Source organism: Simochromis diagramma, unplaced genomic scaffold (assembly GCF_900408965.1).
Source record: "Simochromis diagramma unplaced genomic scaffold, fSimDia1.1 OVJJ01000361.1, whole genome shotgun sequence".
NCBI lineage: Eukaryota > Metazoa > Chordata > Actinopteri > Cichliformes > Cichlidae > Simochromis > Simochromis diagramma.
Genome location: NW_024386860.1, coordinates 19,049,723 through 19,076,148, shown reverse-complemented (window position 1 = coordinate 19,076,148; position 26,426 = coordinate 19,049,723). Strand labels below are relative to the sequence as shown.

The following is a 26,426-nucleotide window of genomic DNA, read 5'->3' as shown; positions in this document are numbered from 1 at the left end:
ACCATATCACCCTATTAGAGCACTTCGCTCTCGCTCTGCAGGCCTACTTGTTGTTCCTAGAGTATTTAAAAGTAGAATGGGAGGCGGAGCCTTCAGTTTTCAGGCCCCTCTTCTGTGGAACCAGCTTCCAGTTTGGATTCAGGAGACAGACACTATCTCTACTTTTAAGATTAGGCTTCAAACTTTCCTTTTTGCTAAAGCATATAGTTAGGGCTGGACCAGGTGACCCTGAATCCTCCCTTAGTTATGCTGCAGTAGACGTAGGCTGCCGGGGATTCCCATGATGCATTGAGTTTTTCCTTTCCAGTCACCTTTCTCACTCACTATGTGTTAACAGACCTCTCTGCATTGAATCATACCTGTTATTAACCTCTGTCTCTCTTCCACAGCATGTCTTTATCCTGTCTTCCTTCTCTCACCCCAACCAATCACAGCAGATGGCCCCGCCCCTCCCTGAGCCTGGTTCTGCTGGAGGTTTCTTCCTGTTAAAAGGGAGTTTTTCCTTCCCACTCTCAACAAAGTGCTGCTCATAGGGGGTCATATGATTGTTGGGTTTTTCTCTGTATGCATTATTGCAGGGTCGACCTTACAATATAAATCGCCTCAATGCGTCTGTTGTTGTGATTTGGCGCTGTGTAAATAAAACTGAACTGATAGTAAAGTGGACACGAGCCCACGCTTGGTTTTTGCCCACCCAGAACACCATGTGTGTGTTTTTCAGGGAGTCACGGACCAACATCCTGGACAACCTCCTGTCCCGGATGGAGCAGTACGCCAACAACCTGGAGGAGCTGGTGGAGGAGCGAACGCAGGCGTACCACGAGGAGAAACGCAAGGCCGAAGCCCTGCTGTACCAGATACTACCACAGTCAGTACTGCAATTACTGCACACAGTGCGGCTCTACAGTAAACATACCCTCCTCCTCCTCAGGTGCACCTTTGGACATCTTCCTCACAGCTGGGTTCTGAGCATGTGCAATTGTGGGAGTGATGTATGGGCCGCTCGTCTATGGCGTTATTTTTGTGCGTCTATTCTGAGCGCACGTAAATAAAATGTTTGCAAGTACAAATGTTGCATTTTGAGGAGAAAATTATTTTGCGCGAAGCAAACTCATCGCCGCATGCAGGAAATGTGTTTCAGTGTTTGCTAATGTCCATAAACACACAGTAACAGCCGCTCTGTGTGCTCACAGACGTCTGCAGACCTGCTCTCAACATCTCTGCACGCTCAACTCTCTGTACAGCGTTACAAATGTGCCACAAAACCAGCCAATCACAGACTTGGATGCAAAAATTCTGATTGGCTGTTTTGGTCTCCAATCAGCTCGACAGCTACTGCGTTCCAGAAACACGGTCCAGAGTGTAGCTAAACCCCTTTGCAGTTAGTATGTTTAATTATTTGTTTTTAAATATAGACTTTTTAAAGAGCATTGTTGGTTTTAAGCTAGTTTGAACCAAACCGCTCTGCTGGATCTGGCTAGTAGCTGGTGAGCTCGTGTGTGTGACAGCAAACACTGAAACAAATTTCTTGCACGCAGCAATTATTTTTCTTCTCATAAAATTATTTTCTTCTCAAAATGCAACATTTGTCCTTGCAAATTTTTTTACACCAAAATAACAGCATACTCCTCCTGCCGTGTACTTTGGAGGGTCTGCTGGGTGGAGGCACAGATGGTTGGTGTAAACAGAAAGAGGCGTTCCCCTCTTCAGACTGCCCAGCTGTGCACAGGTGTGACCCTGGGATGAGTCCGCACACCTGTAGTCCCGCTCTCACACCTGCGCCTCGATGCTCGAGCCTGTCAGATATTTGTCTGAATGCTGGACGCAGCGCTCTTCGGCTGTGGTGACCCTCGATGTGAAGGCGGGGTCGATTTGAAACACAGCGATGGTCTTGGTGTGAGTTTGAGGTCTGTGGCGACTAGAACTGATAATAACTTAAAGATTATTGATATCATTATTGATTATTGACCGTTGTATTGAGTCTCGCTGGGTTCTCATTGGCTCAGTGTTGCAGTCGTTACTTAAAAAAAGTAATCATTACACAGAATAAAAAAGTAATGCAGTATGTTACTTAATTACTCCCAGGAGAAAGTATTTGGTTTGAATACTCGTTACATTACTGGGCTGTTACAAAATAACAGTCGCACACACCAACACAGATCCTGAAGAGACTTTAAAGCGGTCGTCATGGTGATTCTATAAACATTGACAGGTAGACACAGAGGCTGCAGCCTCACCTCTTTGTTACCTGTTCAGGCTCTGGCTGCTGGGCTCAGGTCTGCATACGCGCTGCTCGTCTCTCTGGGTTTTTGGCTAGCTTAGCGTTAGCATGCCGTCTGCGCTTGCAGGCAGTCGTGTTAGCGGCCTGGATGGATCTTCCGCTTCACTATTACGCTATCGTCCTTAGTAATGTCTGTATCCACGCTGCACGCTGCGCAGCTCTTTTCCTCCAGCACACAAGCTGACGTCAGCTGATTGTAGCTGGAGTGCAAGAACTGAAAAGCAGGTAGACCGATAATTCCAAGGAACTGAACTACTGGGAACCGGTTCTCGATTCTTGTCCTATAGTGTTGACCTCAAAGTAAACTTTGTTGTCATCTCTGCTATATGCAGTTCAGTATATAGAGAGACAGATGACAAGGCTCCAGTTCCAACAACAATAAATACAGCAAGAGTAAGAATAAATATACACTTTGAGGTAAAAAGGGTTAATAAATGTAACGTTTACAATTTATAAAATGAGATTTAAAGTGACTTTGAAGTGGTTTAAAATAACCAACGCAGCAGTTTTACAGTATAAATGATTTAAAGTGACCAACATGAGCAGGATTGTCCACAGAGCAGCGTCTGTGTTTACAAAGGCAGCGATGTGTGAAGTCCAGTAGAGTCAGTTACTAGTTTGTGTGGGTGTGTGTGGTGGGGGGAGTGGGGGAGCTGGTAGTGAGGTCAGGAGTCTGATGGTTTGTGGGAAAAAGCTGTCTCGCAGTCTGGAGGATCGGGCCCCGATGCTGCGATAGCGTCTGCCGATGGGAGGAAAAGAGTCCGTGTGAGGGGTGTGCACCAAGCGCACATGTCAGAGAGGGGCATCCAGGATTGGATGTCCAGCAGCAGAGGTGGTGAAGGTCCCGAGGTGCACACGGACATTTTTTATGGGCGGAGCCCCCTGCTCACACACTCATGGCACCGTATTGTCTCTCTGTCAGTTCGGTGGCCGAGCAGCTGAAGCGTGGAGAGACGGTTCAGGCTGAAGCCTTCGACTCGGTCACCATCTACTTCAGCGACATCGTGGGCTTCACCACCATCTCCGCAGAGAGCACGCCGATGGAGGTGAGACGAGTTTACCTGAGTACTTCAGTACTTCTCACACAGCTTCCAGGTCCAAAGACACAAACACAGAACGCCAGACGGAGAGTAGCACCGGACACCTGATCCTCCCAAATCCGAGCTTGGACTCTGAAATCGGCTCTGCGTCCTGTCACGCCGTCAGGGCTGCGTGTGACTGACGTGTCAAACGCCTGCAGCGCAGTGCAGGTGTCTTATCAGACACGCTGGTGTTTCTGCTGCAGGTTCAGACGCTGCATGCTTGCCACCATGTTAGCACGCGGGCTGAGGGCGGCTGGCGAGATCCATATTTCAGAATCACATGCACAACGTATTCGTGGAGAACAATGGGCTGGTCGAGGGGACTAAAATCCAGAGGAAACATTTTTGAGAGTAAATGAAATGAGAAACTTTATCGATACTGCGGCTTCCTCCCACACGCAGGTAGTGGGGTTAGGCTATGGTCGTTCTAAATTGTCCATAGGTGTGAATGGTTGTCTGTGTGTTAGCCCTGCCACAGACTGGCGACCTGTGCAGGGTGTGCCCCGCCTCTCGCCCTAAGACACCTGGGACAGGCTCCAGCCCACTGCGACCCTGATAAGCAGAGAACGGATGGATAAAAGGTGGAAATAGATTCTCATATTTGTACTGCAGGGATCAGTAACTCATGAGGCAGCACGATTAACGATGTCCCAGCAGACGGGGCGTCCTCGGCCGGCCGGACGCCGCTGCGTACATTTACAGATTTAATCTAGAAAATTCTCCCTCACCTGTCCTTGTAAGGGTTTTTGGATAGCGACTAAGAGTATGATTTGGAATTAAAAAGGAATTTCAGTGTATTTTATTTGAAATTACAATCTAATTATATTTACCTACAAATACACACTGGGATAAGGAGGAAACCAGTCAGAAATAATTATACAGGAAGTTTAAGTAACGTGTAAGTCGTCTCAGGCAGGGCTTCATGCAGATCAATGTAATGAATATTAAATAAAGTGCTTTGATGTACAAACCTGACACCACGTGTCAGTGTTCCTGTAAGTATAAATCTATAATCACGCTGTTGTATCAAATAAAACACACTGAATTATAAAGTGTTAACATGTTCTCTCACACACTGAAAGCCAGCGGCCTGCAGGGGGCGCTCAAACACAGTCCTTCAGTCTGACGTGCTGATGTCTCTGCAGGTGGTGACTCTGCTCAACGACCTCTACACCTGCTTCGACGCCATCATCGACAACTTTGACGTTTACAAGGTAAATGGCTCGTTTCTTTCCTCCGACCTGTTCTCAGGTCAACTCTGAGCAACAGAGTGCATCGCCATGGAGACCAACTCACAATAAGATCAACTTTTAGTGCGACTCTAACTGATGTCACGGTGCTGTGGCGCCGCCAGGTGGAGACCATCGGCGACGCCTACATGGTGGTGTCGGGGCTGCCGGTGAGGAACGGGAAGCTGCACGGCCGAGAGATCGCCCGCATGGCGCTCGCCCTGCTGGACGCCGTCAGAGCCTTCAAGATCCGCCATCGACCCGAGCAGCAGCTAAAGCTGAGGATCGGCATTCACAGCGGTGACAACACACATACACAGACTCACACTGACACACACACTGACGCACACATACACAGACTCACACTGACGCACACACTGACGCACACATACACAGACTCACACGCACACACACACATACAGACTCACACTGACACACACGCACACATACTCACACACACACACAGACTCACACTGACACACACGCACGCATACACAGACTCACACTGACACACACGCATGCATACACAGACTCACACTGACACAGACGCACACATACTCACACACACAGACAGACTCACACGGACACACTGACACACACAGGCAGACTCACACTGACACACGCACACAGACTCACACTGACACACACATACACACACACGCACACACACACTGACGCACACACACACACTGACACACGCACACACACACTGACACACGCACAGACAGACTCACACGGACACACTGACACAGACACTGACACACACTCACACACACAGGCACTGACACATACTCACACACACAGGCAGACTCACACTGACACACACGCACACATACTCACACTGACACAGACACTGACACACACGCACACATACTCACACTGACGCACACATACACAGACTCACACTGACGCACACATACAGACTCACACTGACACAGACACTGACGCACACACTGACGCACACATACACAGACTCACACACTGACGCACACACACACACTGACACACACACAGGCAGACTCACATGGACACACTGACACACACAGACTCACACACACACACTGACACACACACAGGCAGACTCACATGGACACACTGACACACACAGACTCACACGGACACACTGACACACACAGACTCACACGGACACACTGACACACACACACACACACACACACACACACACACACACACAGACTCACACTGACACACACACACAGACTCACATGGACACACTGACACACACAGACTCACACTGACACACACACACAAACACGTGGTGACCGCCCCGTGTCCTCTGCAGGTCCCGTGTGTGCAGGCGTGGTTGGTCTCAAGATGCCTCGGTACTGCCTGTTTGGCGACACCGTCAACACGTCATCACGTATGGAGTCCACTGGCGAAGGTACGTGCACAAAAACAGGTCACGTGACCTGATGCACATGTAACCTGACGCTGCAGTTTCAGCCTGAAACCTCTGAACTGTAACTAAGTACTCGAGTACTAATCCAGAGGGAACATTGAACTTTGAGCTCTGCATTCTTCAGGTGTTCACACGGAAAATAAATGGGTTCAGATCCACGTGTTAACGATCACACTGAATAAACATATGATGACCAGGTCACGTGACTTGGCGCGATAGATAGACGTGAACGAAGACGTCGCTCTGTAAATGCTGACGCAGCAGCGCCCTCTGCAGGCTGTTGCTTCCCTGTTGACGGGCTTTAGTGAGTATAGTGTCAGCTGATACTGCAGTTTGTGCTCCATGAACAGTTTCTCTATTACACGTGTAACAGCTGAGCTTCATTAACAGGAAGCAGATTTATTAAAGCCCCTTCAGAATAAAGTGATGTTCTTTAAATAAACAGCAGATTCGATTTTTGCAGGTTGGACTGAAAAACCTAAAGCAGCATTTTTATTCCTGCTGCTGTTGCCAAACATGACGTGTGTGTGTGTGTGTGTGTGTGTGTGTGTGTGTGTGTGTGTGTGTGTGTGTGTGTGTGTGTGTGTGTGCGCGCAGCACTGAAGATCCACGTGTCGGCGGCGACTCGAGACGTTCTGCTAGAGTTCAACTGCTTTCAGCTGGAGCTCCGAGGGGAAATCGACATCAAGGGCAAAGGGAAGATGACCACCTATTGGCTGCTGGGAGAGAGCGATAGCCAATGACAAAGCACTGTCAACAGGAGGACGACAGGAGAGGACGGAAGAAACAAGGAAAGGAACTGAGGAGTGAATAAGGGGTAACACCGCTACAGATGAGGGGACGAGGAAAGGACAGAAGGGAGCACAGCTTGAAGGAAAGGAGGACTCACTCGGGCGCTCGCCGCCTCCTTGCTGCTTCTCATCTCCGAGCAGAAGGACTTTGGATGGATTGGGACTGTCGAACGGGAGGAAGTGACACGGGAACGGAGGCACACGAGGACCCGGACTCTCCTCACACTCGGATCAAAAGTGTCCTGCTTTCCGGTCCTGGAAAAAGAGTTTTTCGCCATCGTCCCGCTGGTACTCCGAGCAGTTTGTCTCTCCACGCTGACGTTCACCATGCTGCCTCTTCTTCACTTTTATGTGGCCCTGCATTCATCATCTTCATTTCCTGTCCCTGCTGTCACTGGAGGAGGGGCACCTGGACAGGGCGCCGCCCTGCTAAGATGGTGAGGCTAAGGCTAGCCAGCAGGTTTGAACCTGGAACCTCGTTGCTGTGAGTCAGCGGCGCTAACCATTAACGTGGGGTGTAATCTGAGCTCAGTACTGCCCCCTGAGGCCAGACACAGGAAGCACCCACACCACAGCAGAGAGACGCCGTTTGTCCTGCTCTGAGGCCTGAGAAGCAAAACACAGCTTCTGTGGGAGGAACATCTGTGCTGTAGCCCCTCCCACAACCTCTGACGTCAGCGGCTTTGAGCACGTTTATTTGGTGGAGCTGCACATTTAAGATGACCTCCTCACAGTGAGGGTGAGACAGCGTAAAGTGCAACGTTAAAAATGCAGAGCTGCTCTGATTCGAGCGAGTAAAGACCAAAAGAGCCTGAACCTGCAGGGACCGACGGGAACGCTTTATATACCTGAAATAACAACCACGCTAACGTCCTCCTGCTTCCTCTTTGCCTCTTGTTTTCATGTGACGTCCATGACAGGAAGAACACCTGATAGGGCAGAAAAGCAGGAAGTGATGTGGGTTAGCTTCCTCTGGGGAGACTCGGCACAGCTGAGCTGACGGAGGCTGTTCAGCAGTTTGCTCTCTGTATATAAATCAGTTTCACTGCAGTGAAGTCGAGTTTGTTTCACCTGATTTTGTTCGATATCCCGACGGGACGAACACATCGGATCGGCCAGAGGGACAAAGGAGTCAATCTAATCTGTGAACTACAGCGTTCTCCAAATATCATCAGTGAGGAAAAAACGGTCAAAGTTTCAGAAGCATCAGTGTTTTTATCACACAGGGTGAAGTGAGGAGTGAGCGCGGGCCCTCAGCTGCGTGCTGTCTGTTTGCATCCCTGCAGCCAGGAGCTCCTGACTCAGGCTCGTATACCACAGAGGACGCTGTGCATCAGAAAAACACTGAAGCTAAAAACAAAGCGCTGAGTTTAGGGACTGTTCTTCAATAAGCAACCAGATCAGCGTACGTCACCTCGCAACGATCAAAGAATCAACATGGAAACCGCGCTGCCGTTTCAGAGCCCGAGAGGAACAAAAGACTGCAGAGCTGCAACGTGTCCGAGCACACTGTCGTCTTCTGCAGCTGCTCTACAGCAAACGCACATCTGTGAGGCGCCGTCACAAACAGCTGGAGAACATCAGAGACTTTCACCAATCAGTGTTGAATGGATCATTGTAACATCTGCACATGTTTCAGATCATTTAAAGTAATTTATATTCTGTTTATTGAAACTAGATCAACATATTTTAATCCCACCATCGTCTGAATAAAAGCCTCGAGCTGTGTGTGGTGTGGTTAACTTTGATGTCTGAGAAATTCAAGTGAAAAAATGAAATCATCTCAAATTAAACTTTGCTTCCTCGCTAATGCTAATGCTAGCTGTGTTTCCACAGGAAGTGCAGATTGTAGCTGACGTCAGAGGACACTCGCACACTTTCACCAGTTTACAGTCAAACACCTCCAGTTTATCCAGTTTAGGTCCCGCCTCTCAGCTGGGATGGACCCGTCCATACAGCGGACACAGCTACAGAGAAAGCACAGCTTTCGATGACAGCAGCCATGTGAGTGAAGTTGGCCCCCCCACCTTCTTCAAATCCAACAAAAGTGGTATCAAACGTTTGTGCTGCTTCTGTTTTAAAGATATTAATGAAAATTTCTAGAGGTCATCAGAGGTCAACCAGTCCCCCCATATTAATGGAATCAAATAAAATTTATGTCAAACGTTTGTGCTGCAAAAATTTTTGTTTGTGCTGCTAACATTTTAAAAATTTAAATAAAATAACGTCTTGATGTGTGCTTAATCATCCAGGTAAGTAAATCCCAAAAGGTTGATTCTGTTCATCTGGACATTTTCAGTGGGAGAAACATTTCGTCACTCATCCAAGTGACTTCTTCAGTCTCAGCTGACTGCAAGTTTCCCAACCTTATAAACAGTACATTTGCATAGTGAAGGAAACTAGCACCACTGAATGAACAAAGTGCTAGGGGGTTAGTTCCATGATTGTTAGTATGCAAATTCTTATGACCATTGATCAATGACAACTAATCAAAGCCTACTGATTAATGGCCATGAGTACCATTCACAGAAAGTGGGGAATGGCTACAATCACAGCATTGTAAGATGGTGACAGATGTACCCTTGGGCCCCCCTTCTCGATTCAGAGATGGTCAGCATCCTGACAGCCCGATGGACGAAGCTGTCTCTCAGGCTGCGGGCAGTTGAAATTCCATCATCACTTGAGCGTTTTGACGAAAGCGATAATTTGATTTGATGCATGACTAACCGTTCAAAGCACTTCATAATGATGGAGGTGAGTTTGACAGGACGGTAGTCCTTAAAGCAGGAGGTAGATGACTTCTTGGGTACAGTAATGATGGTGGAGGCTTTGAGGCATGTGGGAACGACGGTACTGATTTTGGCAAGGGATCTCCACACACTGTCTGGGGATTGTGTCACCACGGTCTGCAGAGTGGGCTTGTAGTCTGTGATGGTTTGTATTCCTTGCCACTGCCTCAAGTATCTCTGCTGTAGCTGATGCCACGTGACAGGTTTGCCCTTGCTGTTCTTTGGCTCACCTAATTCCCGGCTCTGAAGGCTGCATTTTTCAACCTTAGGAGCATTTAAACCTGACCTGTGAGCCATGGTTTCTGATTGGCCCTGGTTTGACATCAATTTTTCTTTATTTGGGTAATGTGGGGGGGGGGGCTGGTTGACCTTTTGACCTTTACATTTTCATTAATATCTTTAAAACAGAAGCAGCACAAACGTTTGATACCACTTTTGTTGGATTTGAAGAAGGTGGGGGGCCAACTTCACTCACATCAGCAGCCGACTGCAGGCACAAGATGGCGGTAATGTGAAGGCCGGATCAGACGAGTGACGGCGCCGTCTTTGTGCTCGCCGCGTTGCTTGTGTCGCGAGCGTCACGTGATGACTTTCACATCACATTCTGGGTCACAGTCTTTCGCCCGTCATGGCGGTTTTGGCGTGGCCGTTGCAGCCGGGTTGAAGACGTGAGCGTGCAGTCTGGCTCCTGACACACGGAGGGAAAACTTGAAAAAATCTCGGCTTCTGCTCCCACTCAGGCTTCCTGCGCTTTAACAGCGGGTAGAAATGTCAGCGTTTGAACACATGTCTGTTTTTACAGTGTCCTGGTGGGACACCATTGCATCACATTTATCTGTTTGAGCAGAATTTCTCATTGTAAATATTTTTAAACTGTGTACATTAAACCTTTTTAGGTATTACTGATCAGTGAGTCAGACCCACTGAGACCGATCAGTCTTACGTTACATCTTAAAAACACGTTTAAAGATGGTAACCTGACAAACCTTCAGGGAAAGTGATGTAAAGACACTCTTGTTCATCGTCCTCAGGCCTGATTTAAGCCAATGTTCTGCACTGTGGTGAGCAGACGACAGCTGAGGTTCACCGAGGCTTCACTCCAGACGATCGGAGCTCAGGTCCAGGGTCGGACTTCAGTCCGGAGGACAAAAAAAAAACAAAACACAGCGTTTCTCTGTGATGCTGCAGAACGACAGCGTGGGAACATTGAGCTTGTCTATTTTTGATATTCTTCACTCTCAGCAGCGTTCTTTGGTACCTGACAATCTCAAGTTCACATTGCCAAGTCCTTCAATGGCGTTGTCCCTCAGATAATAAGTTTTTTCTTCGTCCCACTCCTTTTTCAGGCAATTTTTGTTTTGTGCATTTTATGTTCAATATAGGTATTTGTTGTGCCTGAAAATGAACAAATAAATGAAATGAAATCACTGAAGCATCCCTGAGGGAGACCACATCGCTTCAGCCTGAAGGGACGAGCACGGACGTGATGGATGAACCATAAGGGTGGCCGTGGTCGCTCTGCTTGCCGCTCCAGTAAGGCGCAGGAAGCTGCTGCAGTGTTCTCAGTATTCAATCTCGCCACATAAGATTTAGAAAGAGGAAGCCAAAACTGGAAGAAATCGATCAGCGAATCATCTCACTGCTAGTTTCAAGGTTTATTGTTATAATATGAAAAAGTTTAAATAGAAATCTCAAAGATGATTAAAAATACTGGAGCAAAGCTAAAAAAGGGAACTTTAAAAACTTGAATCTGGTATTTTTTTAAAGCATCTTTCTTTCAGCTTAACGAGTGAACCGTGAGCTCGTTCAAACACACGTTAAAGTGCGTTTGGCTCGACACCACCGAACAGAGGCAGCAATATAACACAGCTAACATTAACAGTGCAGTGAATCCTGCTTGTGCCGTGATATTCAGGACTGCAAACCGAGCAGCATCACTGACTTTCAGCTTGTTGTTTGTGGATATATGACTGACTTTAATTATCCACAAAATCATCACATTCTCTGTAAGATTAAGGTCGACTATCGAACGGTGCATATTTAAAGGCTTTAAAACCAAGTTGGTACAAACGTCACTAATGTCACATAACTGTGCCGACATGTGGCCAACAGTCATGTTTTGATGTTCTTCATTATTAAACATTTGCACATAAATAACTGACATAATATTCAGTACTTAATTTTGACAGTTCACTCTTCAGCTGCTCCGCTTCAGGCATCCGCTGTTTGTTTTTTTTTCTCCGAACAAAATATCCACACCCACCGCCGCGCTATGAAATGTGGGATATATGGGACCACGAAGTGTACACCGGACCACACTTCAAATTTGGGGAAATGAAGGACGCATTTGTCAGCCTCTTAGAATTGGAGCTGTGTCCCAAAACGTCGGCTGCATCCTTCGGAGGACCCGGCCTTCCCGGCCTATGTGGGCCGGGTCCTTCGAAGACTGAGAAGGCCGGAAGTGCGAGGCTGTGAAATGGGACGGTCTAGCCTTCAGATTTGTGTCACCGCTGTCTCGGAGGAGTTTAATAAATTCGGCCGTCTGCTCTTTCCATCTAAAATATAACAAGACACTGGTGTAGACTCTCGACTGTCTCACACTTTGACGTTTATTCAGCGAAAATCCCAGAGGAACCCAACCGATGGATTAATAAAGTTTAATTTAATCTAATAACTTTAATCTCAGCCAAACCGATTTACTCCGGAACAAATAAAACGCGGAAAAAAACCAAACAATTACCTTAAGTTATTTGAGTGACTTATAACCCGAGTAGCGAAAGACGTCGCTGTGACGTAATCTGTCTACAAATGCACACTACGAAGCGTGCGGTCGCTGGATTGGGACGCCGCCACAGCATCACCTGTCACCTGACTCCTCTCGTCCTACCACAGCTGCACTCAGGTTGTCCCTTTACCTGCGGTGTTGTTTGCGCTGCTTCCTGTCACGGGAAGCTGAAGATGCCGATCTGTGATTCGTTGATGAATGCCGGTGAGCAGCAGGAGCTGTTTGTGTTTCACAGTCTAGTAAAAGCTAATAAAATAATCACAGCTGCGAGTGTGGGAACGATCTCCTCGGGATGAGACCCAGAAAGGACCTGAGAGAAAATGAAAGAGCGCGCTCCACCATTAACATGCGTGAATAACTTAAAACATTCAAACCAAACGATGCCGTAATAATTTTTGATGCTCCAGAGTTTTACAATCACACGATGGGTGATGTAATCTGTGAGTATTTAGACCACAGCAGGATGCAAACCACAGATTTCTGCAGATGAAGACTGTGTTAGAGGATCAGTGGATCATATTCACAGCTCTGGATACAATTTTTGTATTGAACGCTCAGGGTGGGGAACTCCAAGGGCCGGTATCCTGCAGGTTTTAGATCTCACCCTGGGTCAGCACACCTGAATCACATGATTAGTCCATTACCAGGTCTCTGGAGAACTTCAGGACACATCAAGGAGGTTGTTTAGCCATTTAAATCAGCTGTGTTGGGTCAAGGACACGTCTAAAACCTGTGTCCCCTGAGTTGCAGGGACCCCCCCAACCCGCAGATGGCGTGCATGTAAGCATCCGACTCAGACACACGAGCAGTACATTTCCAACCCTGAGGAGAGGCGGGAACATTTCCTGCACCTGGAGATGCAGAGCTGAACGGCAGCGAAGAGCATCAAGTGATTCTGACAGTATGCAGTATGCACTCAGCAGTTCGGTCAAAGCCCAGATCCTGTTTGTCGCTGCTCACATGTCATCAACATGTCAATACAACATCGGCAGACAGTCGGCGCGCTGCACAGTAAGCTTCAGAGTCAAACACTGAAAGGTGTCCTGTTATCCGTTAGTTTCAGGAGAGAAAAGCGCGGTTTGAACGATCCCTTACTGCTGCCGAAACAATCCCATGTCCTCAGATTTCTACAACAATCGCTGTCGTGTCTCCGCTCGCCTTTGTTGATGTTACCAACATAAGTAACTTTGCACAGCCTTGTTATAATATTGAGCATCAGTTCTGTTTGTTAATGAACTGGTCTCCTCAGGTGCTCCTGTCTGCACTCGGTGTTTCCTCATTCTTAGTGACTCTGGAATTACTTCGGCCCTGAAACATGTCCAGGCTTTAAGGAAGTCCCTGAAACTAACGCCACGCAGCGCTGATGATCAGGTGGAGACTTCCTGTTCCTGAGTTTGAGGCTGCCGTTTCCTGTTTGGTGGCTGTGAGGAGTTGGTGGGTTAGAAAGCGCTCGGAGACGAGTTTGTTGAAAAAAGGTAGAATTTTAATCAGAAAGTTTTTCAGCACATCTCAGAAGATTCAAACGAGAACAAAACAACAGAAGAAAACTCGAGAAAAGCTTCGACTACGACAAACAGAGTCGTAAGAGAGTCACGCTCTCTTTACTTCCTGTTCCTCACGCATCAGACAAACAGCTTCTGCTCTGGACTCGACAGCGGGCGACACAACGGTGAGGAGTTCATGTGAGAGCTCCACGCAGGAATAAAAAAAACGTTGTATATAAAAGAGAAAGCAGACGTGGGGGGAGGAGCTGCTGGCCGAGATCGTTCCCTTCCCGTCTTCATGTGATGAGCTGTGAGGAGAGAAAACACAGCTGAGGAACACCTGCAGGGTTCACCTGTGAGACCAGAGCACCCCAAACCCTCGCCGTTCCCATGATGCACCGCTGCGTGGCAGAGGCGGGGTCACCAACTGGCAGGGTCTGTGCTCTGATGGCTAAACGGCTGCAGTACTGTGCAAAGGTCTTGAGCCACCGTGTGTTAGAACAGCTGTATGATTTCACACATGTAAATACAGAGTTTGATCCTTCAGCTCAGCGTGAGGACGTGCAGGGTGACGCTACGCCACTTCAGTAATGCTGAGGTCCTGTTCCTCAGACCTTCATCAGCGTTTCCTCCTGTGAGGCTCAAGACTTTTGCACAGTTCTGTACATGAACGTAAAGAAACAAAGTGAAAAACAACACATGACGGCGGTTTGTGAACTTCCTGTTTGCAGACTGAACGGTGACAGCGAGCGAGGTGGGCGGGGTTTTGGTGGCAGCTCAGGTGGCTGCAGGATGAGAAACGTGTCCACACGCAGCAGCCAATCAAATGGTTTCTAACATATCACGTGTGTTTTTGATAAACATGCTGACGCGCCGACTCGCTTCCTGTTTTGGTTTTTAAAGAGAGGACCCTGCTGGTGAGCGGGGCTGGAGCTTCAGCAGGTAACACACAGGTGAGCAGTCAGGCTGCAGCCCCGCCTGCACCTGCTCATGTTTCACAATCACCGTGACGACCGCTCTGAAGTCTCTTTGTGTGCATGTCGTCATGGGCTCCGTGTCAGTGTGTGCGACTGTAGCTCAGTTTATATTGTTGGATGATAATTACAGAGTATGTAATGAGTATTCTGTGTAATAGAGTACTTGTTTTGAGGAATGACAAACATGTGACCCACAGCATGCAGCGACTGCTCAGAGATGAAGCCTGGGGCAGACACGTCTCTGACCTGCTGCTGCCCTTTACTGTGGACAGTAAAGCACTGCACTAATGTCCCCACACCATCAGGAAGAACAGCGCGTGTGTGCGCGCGCGTGTGTGTGTGTGTGTACTCACAGATTTGACGGTCTGTTTGATGAAGTCCTTCTTGGTGCTCAGGTCGTGCTCAGGGTACGTGTCAAATACCTGGAACAGAGTGTCACGCTTCACCGTCAGACAAACTGAGCTGTGACACACGCGCGCGCACACACACACGCGCGCGCACACACACACGCGCGCGCACACACACACGCGCGCACACACACACGCGCGCGCGCGCGCACGCGCGCACACACACACACACACACGCAATAACCCCCGACCCCCTCAGTCAGCTGGTTTACTTGTGGGGACCAACGTGTCCGTCCCCACAAGTCTGAAGGCAAGTCTGAGACAAAGTCTCACCCATGTTACAGTTGGGTGAGGGTGAGAGGGAGCATTATGTCAGAGTTAGAGTACCGACACTGTGTGTGTGTGTGGGCAGGCCTTTTCTGGGCCCTCGAGCCACATGTTTGGACAGCTGCTGCAGCCTGAGGGTGACGCCCCCACCTGTCCACACTGCTCAGCATCTGTAACCATGGTAACACAAGAAGCAGGGAGACTGACCCTCTGGCAGATCTGCTTCATGGTCATCTCCTCCAGGTTGGCCTCCTTCAGCAGACTCTGCACCGTCTCCTTCAGCTGCTCGTCGCTCGGCCCCTTCTTCACCATCTTGATCAGCGGTTCGTCGTCGTCCGAGCTGTCCTCCGCTGCACGACGACGAGCCGCAGAAAAACACACGAAGAAGAAGAACAGGAGATTTACAGCCAGGTCTCTGACATCATCGTCCTCACTGTGGAGGTCGCTCCGAAACACGCAGTGGCCAATTCATTAGGAACTAAACTGACTCATATTCTGACCAATCAGGACGTTTTGCACGAGCCTGGGTAAACATCAGAACAGGAAGTCTTCGTCACACCTTCAGCTGCCTCGTTTCTGAGGGCTCTTATTTTGGTAACAAGGTCAACGGTTGTCACCTAAAGTCTCAGTGAGCACTTCGCTGTGAAACATAAATTTATGGTTTTTACCTGCAAACTGGGCGTTAAACTTTGAGCTACCTGCGTCGGACCCACACCTGGGATCAACACGAGCGTGACGCCGCAGACGTCTGATCACAGATCACACTGATCGATGAGACTGTTAGGTTTTGTATTGTTGATTGTCATTTATGCTTAGAAATATTTACTTATATATGCTTAGAGTTTTGTAATTAGTTGTAGATTGGTAGAGGTTTTGATCCTTGATAGTCTGCAAACTTTGTGTGTATTAGACAGCACTTTGGGAGCATGAGAGGTCATACCGTGTCTTATTGTTTTATGGTAGGATTAACGTAGTTGCGTCTGTTCTAGTCTAAGTGCTCTTTGTTTAGATGAACTGCAGGACTTCCTCACCGTGTTATCTAGGATGAACCATCTAGGGTGAGGGGGAGGCTACCCTCTTCCTGACCAAGGATGTTTGACTCTTTGATCAGCAGTCCACACACACACACACACACACACACACACACACACACACACGGTACTCTTTGTGTGTATGTAGACGTCATATGTTAATGAACTTATGCATATTCATGTAACCTCAATAAAAGAACAGTGGTACGGGAGAACGGACGAGAGCAACTGGGGTCAAGCGAAGGAACGGTGCCTGTCCGGTTCTCTCCCGTGCACGAGAAACATGAAGAAGCTTGCCTACTTGTGTCTTGCTTTGCAGTGTAATTATATTGTCTTCAACGTTCCAGTGGATAGATTCAAGCTACAAACCTATCAGAGACGAGCTCACCTGTGTTGTTCCTGCGGTGGCTGCTGCTGTCCGCCTTCTTCGTCTTGGCCGCAGGTTTGGCTGCAGCGGCTTTCTTCTTCCTGGGCTGGAAAAGAAATCATCATGTAACGTGGGCTGTATTCAGTGGTTAGAGGACGAGGCAGCCGACACACTCAGCAGGACAGTCAAAAGCTTGCGACCATAGTGGCAGTGGGAATTCCACAGTGTTTGTCCTTTAATAAACACCAACCTTACAAGCCCGACTGAACGGCTGCGGTCTCATCATACACGAAGCGAGCAGAGTTCATACAACCCGTAACGTTACGCTGAGTTAATGAGGTAAACACATGAGGTGTGCGGCACGCTTCTCCCACACTCTACAGAGGGCACTCGTGACATCACTAAACATCAAGTTAGGCTGTCTTAAGGAGACACCGCACTATTATGGCTGTTACAGCCGCCATCATCGACTCTGCAGAGCGAGAGGATGGTCACAGAGAGCTGCTGAGGAGGATGTGGTCCAGGCGGTGGTTCCGGGAACATCAGCCTGCATCTGGATGAAGACATGTTTGTAACGTGAGGAAGCTTCAGCTGCGTCAGACCGATTCAAAGATTGTGAATCAAACTTGCATCACAGTGTCGGACTAAGGTGCTCGTAAATCTGGGAGTAATCTGGGTCCTAAACTCCGTCCTTTAAGGTCCCGAAGTCAAACAAACATCACTGAGAGTTAAAAACGGTCTAAATTCTTTCACCTTTAATAAAATGATCAGTGTTGCTGCTTTACCAGGTGGAACTATGAAGTTTAACATCCAGGCATCCATGAAAACAGGATTCATTACATTTAACGGAGTTAGAAGTTAGCAGGAAGTTAGCTCGCTAGTTTTGCTAGTTACCTAAGCATGATATAGCATGTTCTGACTGAGAGACTGCTGAAAAAATTCAAACGTACACTCTGCTATCACTTCCAACATAAATGAAGACAGAAAGCTAAACAGCAGTGACGTTTGTAGGGTTACTGAAGTTGGGATAGCTGGTATATAATGATATACGAATGCTAGCGACACAGCTATGTTAGCATAACATAAACACTGAAGCTGGAGGATGAACGCCAAGTCCCGCCTAGGGACCCCAAAGCGCTTTACACACCCAGTCATCCCAACACACAGTCACACACGGGTGGAGGCAGCTACAGTTGTAGCCACAACCTGGGGCAGACTGACAGAAGCGAGGCTGCCATATCGCGCCATCGGCCCTTCTGACCACCACCAGTCGGCAACGGGTGAAGTGTCTTGCCCAAGGACACAACGACCGAGACTGTCCGAGCCGAGGCTCGAACCGGCAACCTTCCGATTACAAGACGAACTCCCAACTCTTGAGCCACGATCCTCCAGAAGTGGAGGAAGCAAGAAGAATGAGTTGAATAAAGTTTGATTTATCTGACTGATTGGTTTCACTTAATGTCCCTTATGTGCACCTTATGGTCCGAAAAATACGTATTTGACTTTTTTATTTGGCACACTGCAGTTTAATGTAGCAAAGCAGCTCTTTTTAACTTGTGTGGATATCATACATGGTTATGCTCAGGATATGTCAGCCCATTTCTACTGGAAATGCCTTTTGGTTAAACTTTCAGCAAAGAATTTGCATTTGCACTGTTAAATGTTTATATAGCTTTAATGCACATAAAACAGCTGCTTGTTTAAGTGAAATAAATGGATGGGGTTTTGCAGTAGTAAAGTTGTGGAGTTGTATTTTGTCTCGTATCAATTACATCGTCAGTTATATCGTTATCGCAAATTTTCAAATATATATCGTGATATATATTTTTGGCCATATCGCCCTACTCGCGTGTTTACCTTCTCATCTGCATCGCTGTCCGACTCCGACTCATCTGAAACTTCCTTCTTTGATCGCTTTTTGGGAAGACCCGTCTTCTTCGCTGGTGTCCGTGCTCGCTTACTCCCTCTGCTGGACTTGGACTGGAACACACACACACACACACACACACAGGTCAGATGGTTTCCTGTCAGCTGATCACCTTCTGCTCCACCTGCTTCACTCTGTGCTCACCACCACCTCCTCCGCAGACTCCTCAGACTTGTCAGACTGCTCCTCCTCCTCTTTCTCTGACGGTTTTTCCTCGGCGTCCGATCCTTCCGCCTCCGCCGAAGCTCCCGCCTTCTCGTCTTCCTCATCGTCGTCTTCGTCGCTGCTCGAGTCCATGACGATGGCTTTGGACTTGCTTCCTGTTTTGGACTTCTTGGGGCTGGATGACGAGCTGGCGGTTTTGGTTTTGTTCTTCTTCTTCACCATCGAGTCGTCGCCCGACAGCTTCTTCTTCGATTTCCTCTTCTTCTTCACTGGCAGCCGCTGCCGAAGGTCAGAGGACACGTTTAATAAAAACTGAAAAGTTCAGGTCCAGGAGAGTCTCGGCGCCACAGGTAGCTCAGCTCACCTTGCCACTGTTCTTCGGTGCAGTGAGGAAGGTCAGGATTCGGTCCACCAGGTCCGAGTGGGTTCCTTTCTTCTCCAGATCCAGCACGCTGCAGACCACCTTCAGCTTGCTGTTTGTGAAGTTTGAGTTCCTGCACGGAGAGAGTCAGCGGTTAGCCAGAGTACGAGCTTCATCGTGGACAGATGAAGGTTTCGCGAACACGGCAAAAGGTTTTTATCGATCTCGCTGCCCGCCGCGTTAAAGTCCGACGCTCAGAGGTCACTGCTCCATGCGACGGCTCCCCGGCTCTGAGCGCGCTCAGACACGCAGCTGAAGACGTCCGAGTGGGTGTTTGCTGAGGATGGTGTGACGCAGAGCAGGAGTCTGCTCTGCGGACTCCTCTGTAGTCATCACTGGGGGGTACAGTGGTAGTACTGCAGTAATACATCACATATTCATGTTTGATATTACGTGGTAATAAAAACGCCCTGTCAGACTGGCGACCTGTCCAGGTGTACTCTGCCTCTCACCCAATGGTTACTGGGGATAGGCTCCGCCCCCCCAGAGCATGGATGGAGCTTTGTGGACACACGGATCAGGTGATAAGTCACAGGTCACGTGTCTGAGACTCCGTGTTTGATTTGGCAGTTTTAAACTCGTAAATCACGTCTCCAGCTGGAATCGAACCAGCAACCCTTTGTTTGAATGAAGGTCAGCAGGTCGTTTAAACGGCATTATCCGTGGGGCGTCCTGCCCAAGCACACGAATCCCCACCTCCCGTAAACGCACCGAGCGGCTGCGTGACCTCTGACCTTCTGTCTGTAGGTTACCGTCATGGAAATACTGAGCGCACACTTACTTGAGAAGCTTTTCCCGTTTTTTGGCAAACTGCTCGCTGTCGGCATCAAAGGCGAAGCCGTTGAACAGCCGCAGGTTCTTCTTTATCAACGCCATCTGAAAAAGAAGGAACAGCGCTCAGAGTCAGCCCGATCACCTGACACGGTCAGTACACAGGTCAGAGCGCCGTGGGGCCACGTCCCCTCAGGGCGCGCACGCTGCTCGGCAGCAGACCGGACGTTTCACCGATGAAGAGATCGTCGTTACGGTTTTGTTCACGTCTCCTTTGTCCTGCGTTTAGAGGATCTGACCCACACGGACATTCCCGCTCAGACATCTTTATTTTTGTTTCAGAACTAAAGTTTCTCTCACAGTCGGCAGTTTCAGTTTGGACCACACTGACTGAAACACAGCGCGAACGTGTTTGCTGCCAACTCGTGGGCAGAGGTCCTCTCAGATACAGCAGCAGGTGGCAGGAAGTAGAACCCCATCAGCGGGATTTACTCTGAGTAATCCAGCTTTTAAAACCGATTTCTGTTTTGTGTGTTTAAACGTTCCCACCTTCCCAGGTCTGTCGAACAGGATGGCGTGCAGAGGTTTCAGGTCAGCCGGCTTCATCTTGGTGATTTGGTAGCTGGTGCGAGGAATGTCTCCCAATTTATCGCCGCTGCCTGAAAACGACAGAGACGAACAGCAGCAGTGTTCAGACACGTACACGTCACGCTGAGACCAGTGGAGGCCACGGCCCGTCGTCGCTCACCGTCTCCGATCTTGAGCTTCTCTCTTTGCTTCGGCGCCTGAAAGTCGAGCCTCTCCACAGTCTTCTTTGCCCGTTTCCCTTCGATGATTTCTCCCACAGCTGCGACCAAAACAAACTCAAACATAAATCACTGGTCTGAGCCAGCCCACAGGCCCGACCCCCTCACGCCATCTGATCCCCGTTACCTGAGATTTTGGAGCCTCTTTTATTGGGACTCGTCTGGTCCTCCTGTGAAGGTTCCTGCTGGTCCTCCACCTCCTCCTCAGACACCGCGGAGCTGTCCATTGCCTCCTCCGCTGCGTCACTCATGTCTGACCTGTTGCCGACACTACACGAATCCTAGGGGCAAGAAACAAACACACACACACCAGCGGGCATGTGGTCAGGATTCTTCCTCCTGGACTAATCAGAAGCAGTACACTGCCATCACACACATGAGGTTGTGAGAGGTGTGTGCTGCCATGTGTGTAACTGAAGACATGCCTAAGTTTTCTTTGAGCAGTGAAAGCATCGGCATCAAAATCACACCCAGAGAGAAGAAACTAACACACAGTGAGTGGAGACATGAGCCGAAAGGTCCGCTGACCCCATCACGTTGACACTTGCACTCTGTCACTCCTGTTTTACCTGGCAGGTGCGTCTCTTTGTAAAATCTGCTGAATTCTGAACGGAGTCTGGCAGCGCGGGTGCTAGCCATCAATGCCTGGAGCCCAGTTTAACGTTACTGTGAATGTTCGCTGAATGAAACGCGGGCAGGTGTGTGGGGGGTGAACACCTGTCCCCGTGTGCGCAGGCGCTCGTGAGGAACACTCAGGTTTGACTCTGGGGGATTTTTGCGGGCTTTTGTTTGTTTCTTCGCTCTTTGCGGATTCTTGGCGCGCAGTTAGCCGCTAACAGGCTGAGCGCTACCCGGCAGCTTCCTCCCTCCTCGCCGCCGAGCCCGCTGACCCGGCGGTCACCTGTGCGCAGACGGTCCGCAAGTGAATGGAAAACGTGAACCTTCCGTTACCGTTTATCGGCGGACGGCTGCAGCTAGCACCGCGTGCTAACGCCGCCGTTAGTCGCTCAACAGTCACCGAGCCATAACCCGCCGATAAACCGGCCCGGCGCAGCCGCACACGAGCCTCCGGAATCCCGCGGAGAAACAGTGGACCAACAGCTGAGAAACACTCACCTGCTCCCGAAACTGCGCGCGAGCCGCCGATCACCTGTCAGCTCTGTTTTTGATTTTGTAATGGCGGTTTCTCTACGGGGCGGGGACTCATGCGGAGGCGACCACCGATTGGATCTCTCTCCGATGACGTAAAACCCGTTGCGTCCTTAAAGGGACGCGAACCCGGGTGACGTCGCGTTGCTGCCCCCTGTGTTCACACTGCAGTACTGCAGGCGGGAAAAAAAGGATTAAGACAACGATCAACTAAAACTGCAATAAAAAGGAGAAAAACATTTCAATCGAAGAAATGAAATAAAAAGAACAAAGCAAGACTCCTTATTTATAAAAACTACAAGTGCTGAACACCTCAAAGACTAAATCAACAAAAACAAATATACTGCTGTTAATGTTCGTCCTGCTGGTAATGAAATGATGGATTAGAATAGAATAGAATAGAATAGAATTCAACTTTATTGTCATTGCACATGCACAGGTACAGGGCAACGAAATGCAGTTTGCATCCATCCAGAAGTGCTTTAGTGATATAGATATATTACAATATATATATTGTGAATATATTATATATATTACTGCCTCAAAGGAGACAAAGATGTCACCTCATGAGAGAGAAACTGCCTTTATCTCACATTTATTATATTTAATAAGGATAAAAGTCTGTCTCGGGTCGTTTATTACTGTCGCTGTCTGACTTTTACCCCCAGCATGAAAAATGAATTACAAAAGTGACAGAAACATTCAAACGTCTTCATGAAAGTAACTCATGCAGACCAAACGAAACCAGGAGGACAAAGTCTGGCTTAACCGAATCAAAAGGAATTCGCTTTAATGAAAATGCAGCGCCGATCGGAATAATGGAGGATAGTTTCAGCTGGTAGCTCCACATCTGTCACAGCTGCCCCGCTTCCCTGTACTGTTCGATCCCCGGCAGGTTGGAGGGTCGAACCGTTGACTGCAGGACGCCGTGAGTCACATCACATGATGTGAACCATCGCAGCAGCTTTGACACTGCTGACGTCACACAGTCTGATCATTTTAAGCAATAAAAATTAATCAAATTGGATTAATTTAATACGATTTAAACACAGGAACGACAGAGCACAGGTGAGCACTATCACAGCAGGTGAGGACAGATTGGGCGGGGCCACCTTACAGAGGAGGGAAAGACTTGACAGGCTATAAGAGTAAAAAGAACCAGAACCCAAAAGAGGAACCAGAACCTAAAAACAGAGATCAGGACCCCAAAACAGGAACCTCTCAGGCCGACACAAAGCTGCTGTAAACGAGTCCAAGAATGAATCTGAATCATTTAAAAACAACAACAACAACACGTCTGAAAATAAAAAGTGCCTTTTATGATTTCCCCTCCCTCCTTTTCCTCACAGCAGCACAAATTATGAACTGGAACTTTTTATGGCCCAGAAAGACGAGGGCTCTGCGGCGCCACCGTCTGTCAGTCCTGACAGGAAATGTATGCGAAGAGTTTCAAATTAAAACCGTGACTGTGAGCACGCTCAGTCTGCAGCTTCATGACATGAAACCATCAGCACACAGCAAACCCAGCATGCCCAAGTTAACACTGACAGATTTGATTTCAACATTAAAGTGTCTATGTGGGTCCACACCATGAGCGTTAATTTAACTCTTTTTGGAGAGTTTTTAACTCTGATTTAGTGTTAAATCCCAAATATGTCTGGAGTTGATCATTTAACACTTGTTAATGCTAACTAGGTGTTAAGAGTTTATATATATTAACTCTCACAGAGTGTTTCATTTTAACTACATCGGAGTTATCTTCTAATTCATTGTAAAACTTCTGAAATTTTACAAATTCCTTTGGAAACAAACGTTTATTAAAAAGAGGCCATGTTTTTCGGAAAAACCTTTGTTTTGAACTGTGCACCACGTGTACATGTTCTGACTTTCATTAGAATATTGTTTATCAAAGGGACATAGGTGAGCTGGTCAGTGCAAACAGCACGCTCATTACTCTTTTCTTCAGTACAATATGAACGTCCTCCCTTCATCACTTTGTGGAGCTCTAACTCCACCCAAGCATATCCTGTGTGCAGAGTCAATAAAAATTAATTGTGTACTAATTAATTGCAGCACAGTACAAAAAAAAAAAGAATAATTTTTGAGTAACATGTGGCTTGTATTTTCCCAAAAGACAGTTCCAGATACGAATCCATTGCCCATATTTAAAGCCAATATCAGAGCACGTTTGTTAACATGGTGCTCTCTCAAACAACCGAAGAACACAGACAACAGTTAATGCCGAACTACATTTAAAACAGTCTGTTTCATTTTGACCTAAACCGTGTGCACAAAACTCTGCAGGGATGTCGACCCACAGTCAGCGCTTCTGCTGTTTGCTACGTCGGTTTGGTGGTTTTCAGGCTTCACGTAGCATCATTATGTCAACAATCTAAACATTGTTTTAGGTGTAATTGAGCCAAAACCTGACTGAATATTCATATACAAGCTGTTTTCCAAGGCTATAGTGTTTGGCTGCAAACAACAGATTTCACCGAGCAGCGAGGCTAATGCCTTTCACGCCGCTTTGTCTCAACTCAAAAAAAGTCACAAAAGTAAAAGATAGTAATAATAATTAAAACAATCTCAGAAAAAAATGACTTACCAAGCATGGCAGACAACTCAGAAATCTGTAGAGCGAAATGTTCTGAAACGGCTTCACTTTGGTGCTGGGGCCGGAGTCTGTGCATTTACTATATAGTGTCATAGCCCCTTTAGGAGTTCAGAGGTCAAGAGTTCACGCTTCCATTGTAACGCCTCCAGATTTGATATAGAAACACTCGATTTTAACAGTATTATTTTACACCTCAGACTTACATTTAAAGACTGTAACTGTGAGTCAAATTAAAGTACGAACACCAACATATTTAACACTTTTGAATTTGCTATGCAGGTCATTTCCAGGCCGGACACATGGTGGCGCTGTGGCAGCAGCGTCTGTGAGGCTCACAAAAGTGGAGCACATTTTTATTCTCGGGCTCAGTCGCACTGTTGCCTAGCAACAGCAGCAGCATCTCAGAGAGAGGGGCGTCCTGTATGGAGGGTGATTAATGCCGTGTATGGCTGCACACCAGCTCGCTCTCGTTATTATCAAGTTTCACACTTTGGATGTTTGTCTTCATCTCTGTGGACGGGAACAGGGTGGTTGCTGCTCCGCCTTCTCCTCTTCACCCCACACAGTGGGCAGAGTCAACTGTCCAATCAGAATTCAAAGCAAAACTGTAAAAAACATGAATTCTGCCTGCAGGGAATGAAGTAATCAGATTACACTGCAGGCAGATTTGTTACTGACGGAAGCCTCGTGGTGTCAGAGTGAAGCACACCGAGAATGATTAAGAAATAAAACTTTATGTAAATGTCGGCTCCAAACACTGATTTTGTATCGATGCTGCAGGGCCCGCGTCACCGCCAGCATCACCGCCACTTTGACTTATAAAGCCAGCAAACGCGTGTGAGCCCAGCCGAGTGTTTTACACCTGAAACGGTGAGTACACATTCTTTATGCTTCGTGTTCGAGGTAGACTGTTTTTACCTATAATAATTATTTTAACACTGAATATATGAGCTGAATGCGCGAATCTAGTCTATAAACAACAAAGAGTTTCAGGGCCAAATTAAGAAAAACATAATAATGAGTCAGTGAAACAAACCGATGAGCCATCCTGCGATACAACACCCGTCCTCTTACTGCTCCAGGCCCTCGATGACCTCACAGCTGTTCAAATCCACTGTTCCATGATTTCCTGTGTGAGCAGCTTCTGCAGTGTCTGTGCAGCGTTATCACGCTGATCACCATCCTGCGTCTTTGAGCTGAAACACAAATCACGTCCTTCCTTTAACCATCCTGGAGTACGACCTCACAGTTTGTCCTGAAACAACAGCTGGAATCTGCACAGATCATTTGTTTTCTTCATGTTTCCATGATACTCAGTCCTGATACTCAGCCACGATACTCAGTCCTGATACTCAGCCACGATACTCAGCCATGATACTCAGTCCTGATACTCAGCCATGATACTCAGCCATGATACTCAGTCCTGATACTCAGCCACGATACTCAGCCATGATACTCAGTCCTGATACTCAGCCACGATACTCAGCCATGATACTCAGTCCTGATACTCAGCCATGATACTCAGCCATGATACTCAGTCCTGATATTCAGCCACGATACTCAGCCATGATACTCAGTCCTGATACTCAGCCACGATACTCAGCCATGATACTCAGTCCTGATACTCAGCCATGATACTCAGTCCTGATACTCAGTCCTGATA

The 26,426-nt window shown here is 47.9% G+C and overlaps 2 protein-coding genes across 7 annotated transcripts in view; one reads left to right on the top strand and one right to left on the bottom strand.

Moving 5' to 3' along the window:
- The window catches only part of LOC120733008 (atrial natriuretic peptide receptor 1-like), a 68,252-nt gene extending 59,721 nt beyond the window's left edge, over positions 1–8,531 (top strand). For both annotated transcript variants that reach the window (XM_040030981.1, XM_040030982.1), the window contains exons 17-22: positions 722–868; positions 3,204–3,327; positions 4,509–4,577; positions 4,718–4,892; positions 5,896–5,994; positions 6,610–8,531. In XM_040030981.1, the coding sequence (XP_039886915.1) occupies positions 722–868; positions 3,204–3,327; positions 4,509–4,577; positions 4,718–4,892; positions 5,896–5,994; positions 6,610–6,755 (760 nt within the window). In that variant the 3' untranslated portion in view covers positions 6,756–8,531. The remainder of the gene's footprint in view (positions 1–721; positions 869–3,203; positions 3,328–4,508; positions 4,578–4,717; positions 4,893–5,895; positions 5,995–6,609) is intronic.
- Positions 8,532–13,838: 5,307 nt separating this feature from the next.
- Positions 13,839–24,929, bottom strand: dek (DEK proto-oncogene). Of its 5 annotated transcripts, none has more exons than XM_040030959.1 (12): positions 24,755–24,929; positions 21,128–21,281; positions 20,943–21,041; positions 20,744–20,853; positions 20,205–20,299; positions 19,367–19,496; positions 18,988–19,281; positions 18,768–18,890; positions 16,932–17,016; positions 15,663–15,862; positions 15,192–15,260; positions 13,839–14,169 (listed from the first exon to the last, which is right to left on the bottom strand). In XM_040030959.1, the coding sequence occupies exons 1-12, from the start codon at positions 24,854–24,856 to the stop codon at positions 14,158–14,160; spliced, it is 1,473 nt and encodes a 490-aa protein (XP_039886893.1). In that variant the 5' UTR covers positions 24,857–24,929; the 3' UTR covers positions 13,839–14,157. The 5 variants fall into 5 exon arrangements, with proteins under 5 accessions (XP_039886893.1, XP_039886892.1, XP_039886894.1 ...); XM_040030958.1 differs by having other exon boundaries at positions 18,982–19,281; positions 24,755–24,926; XM_040030960.1 differs by having other exon boundaries at positions 15,720–15,862; positions 18,982–19,281; positions 24,755–24,907.
- Positions 24,930–26,426: the final 1,497 nt, after the last annotated feature.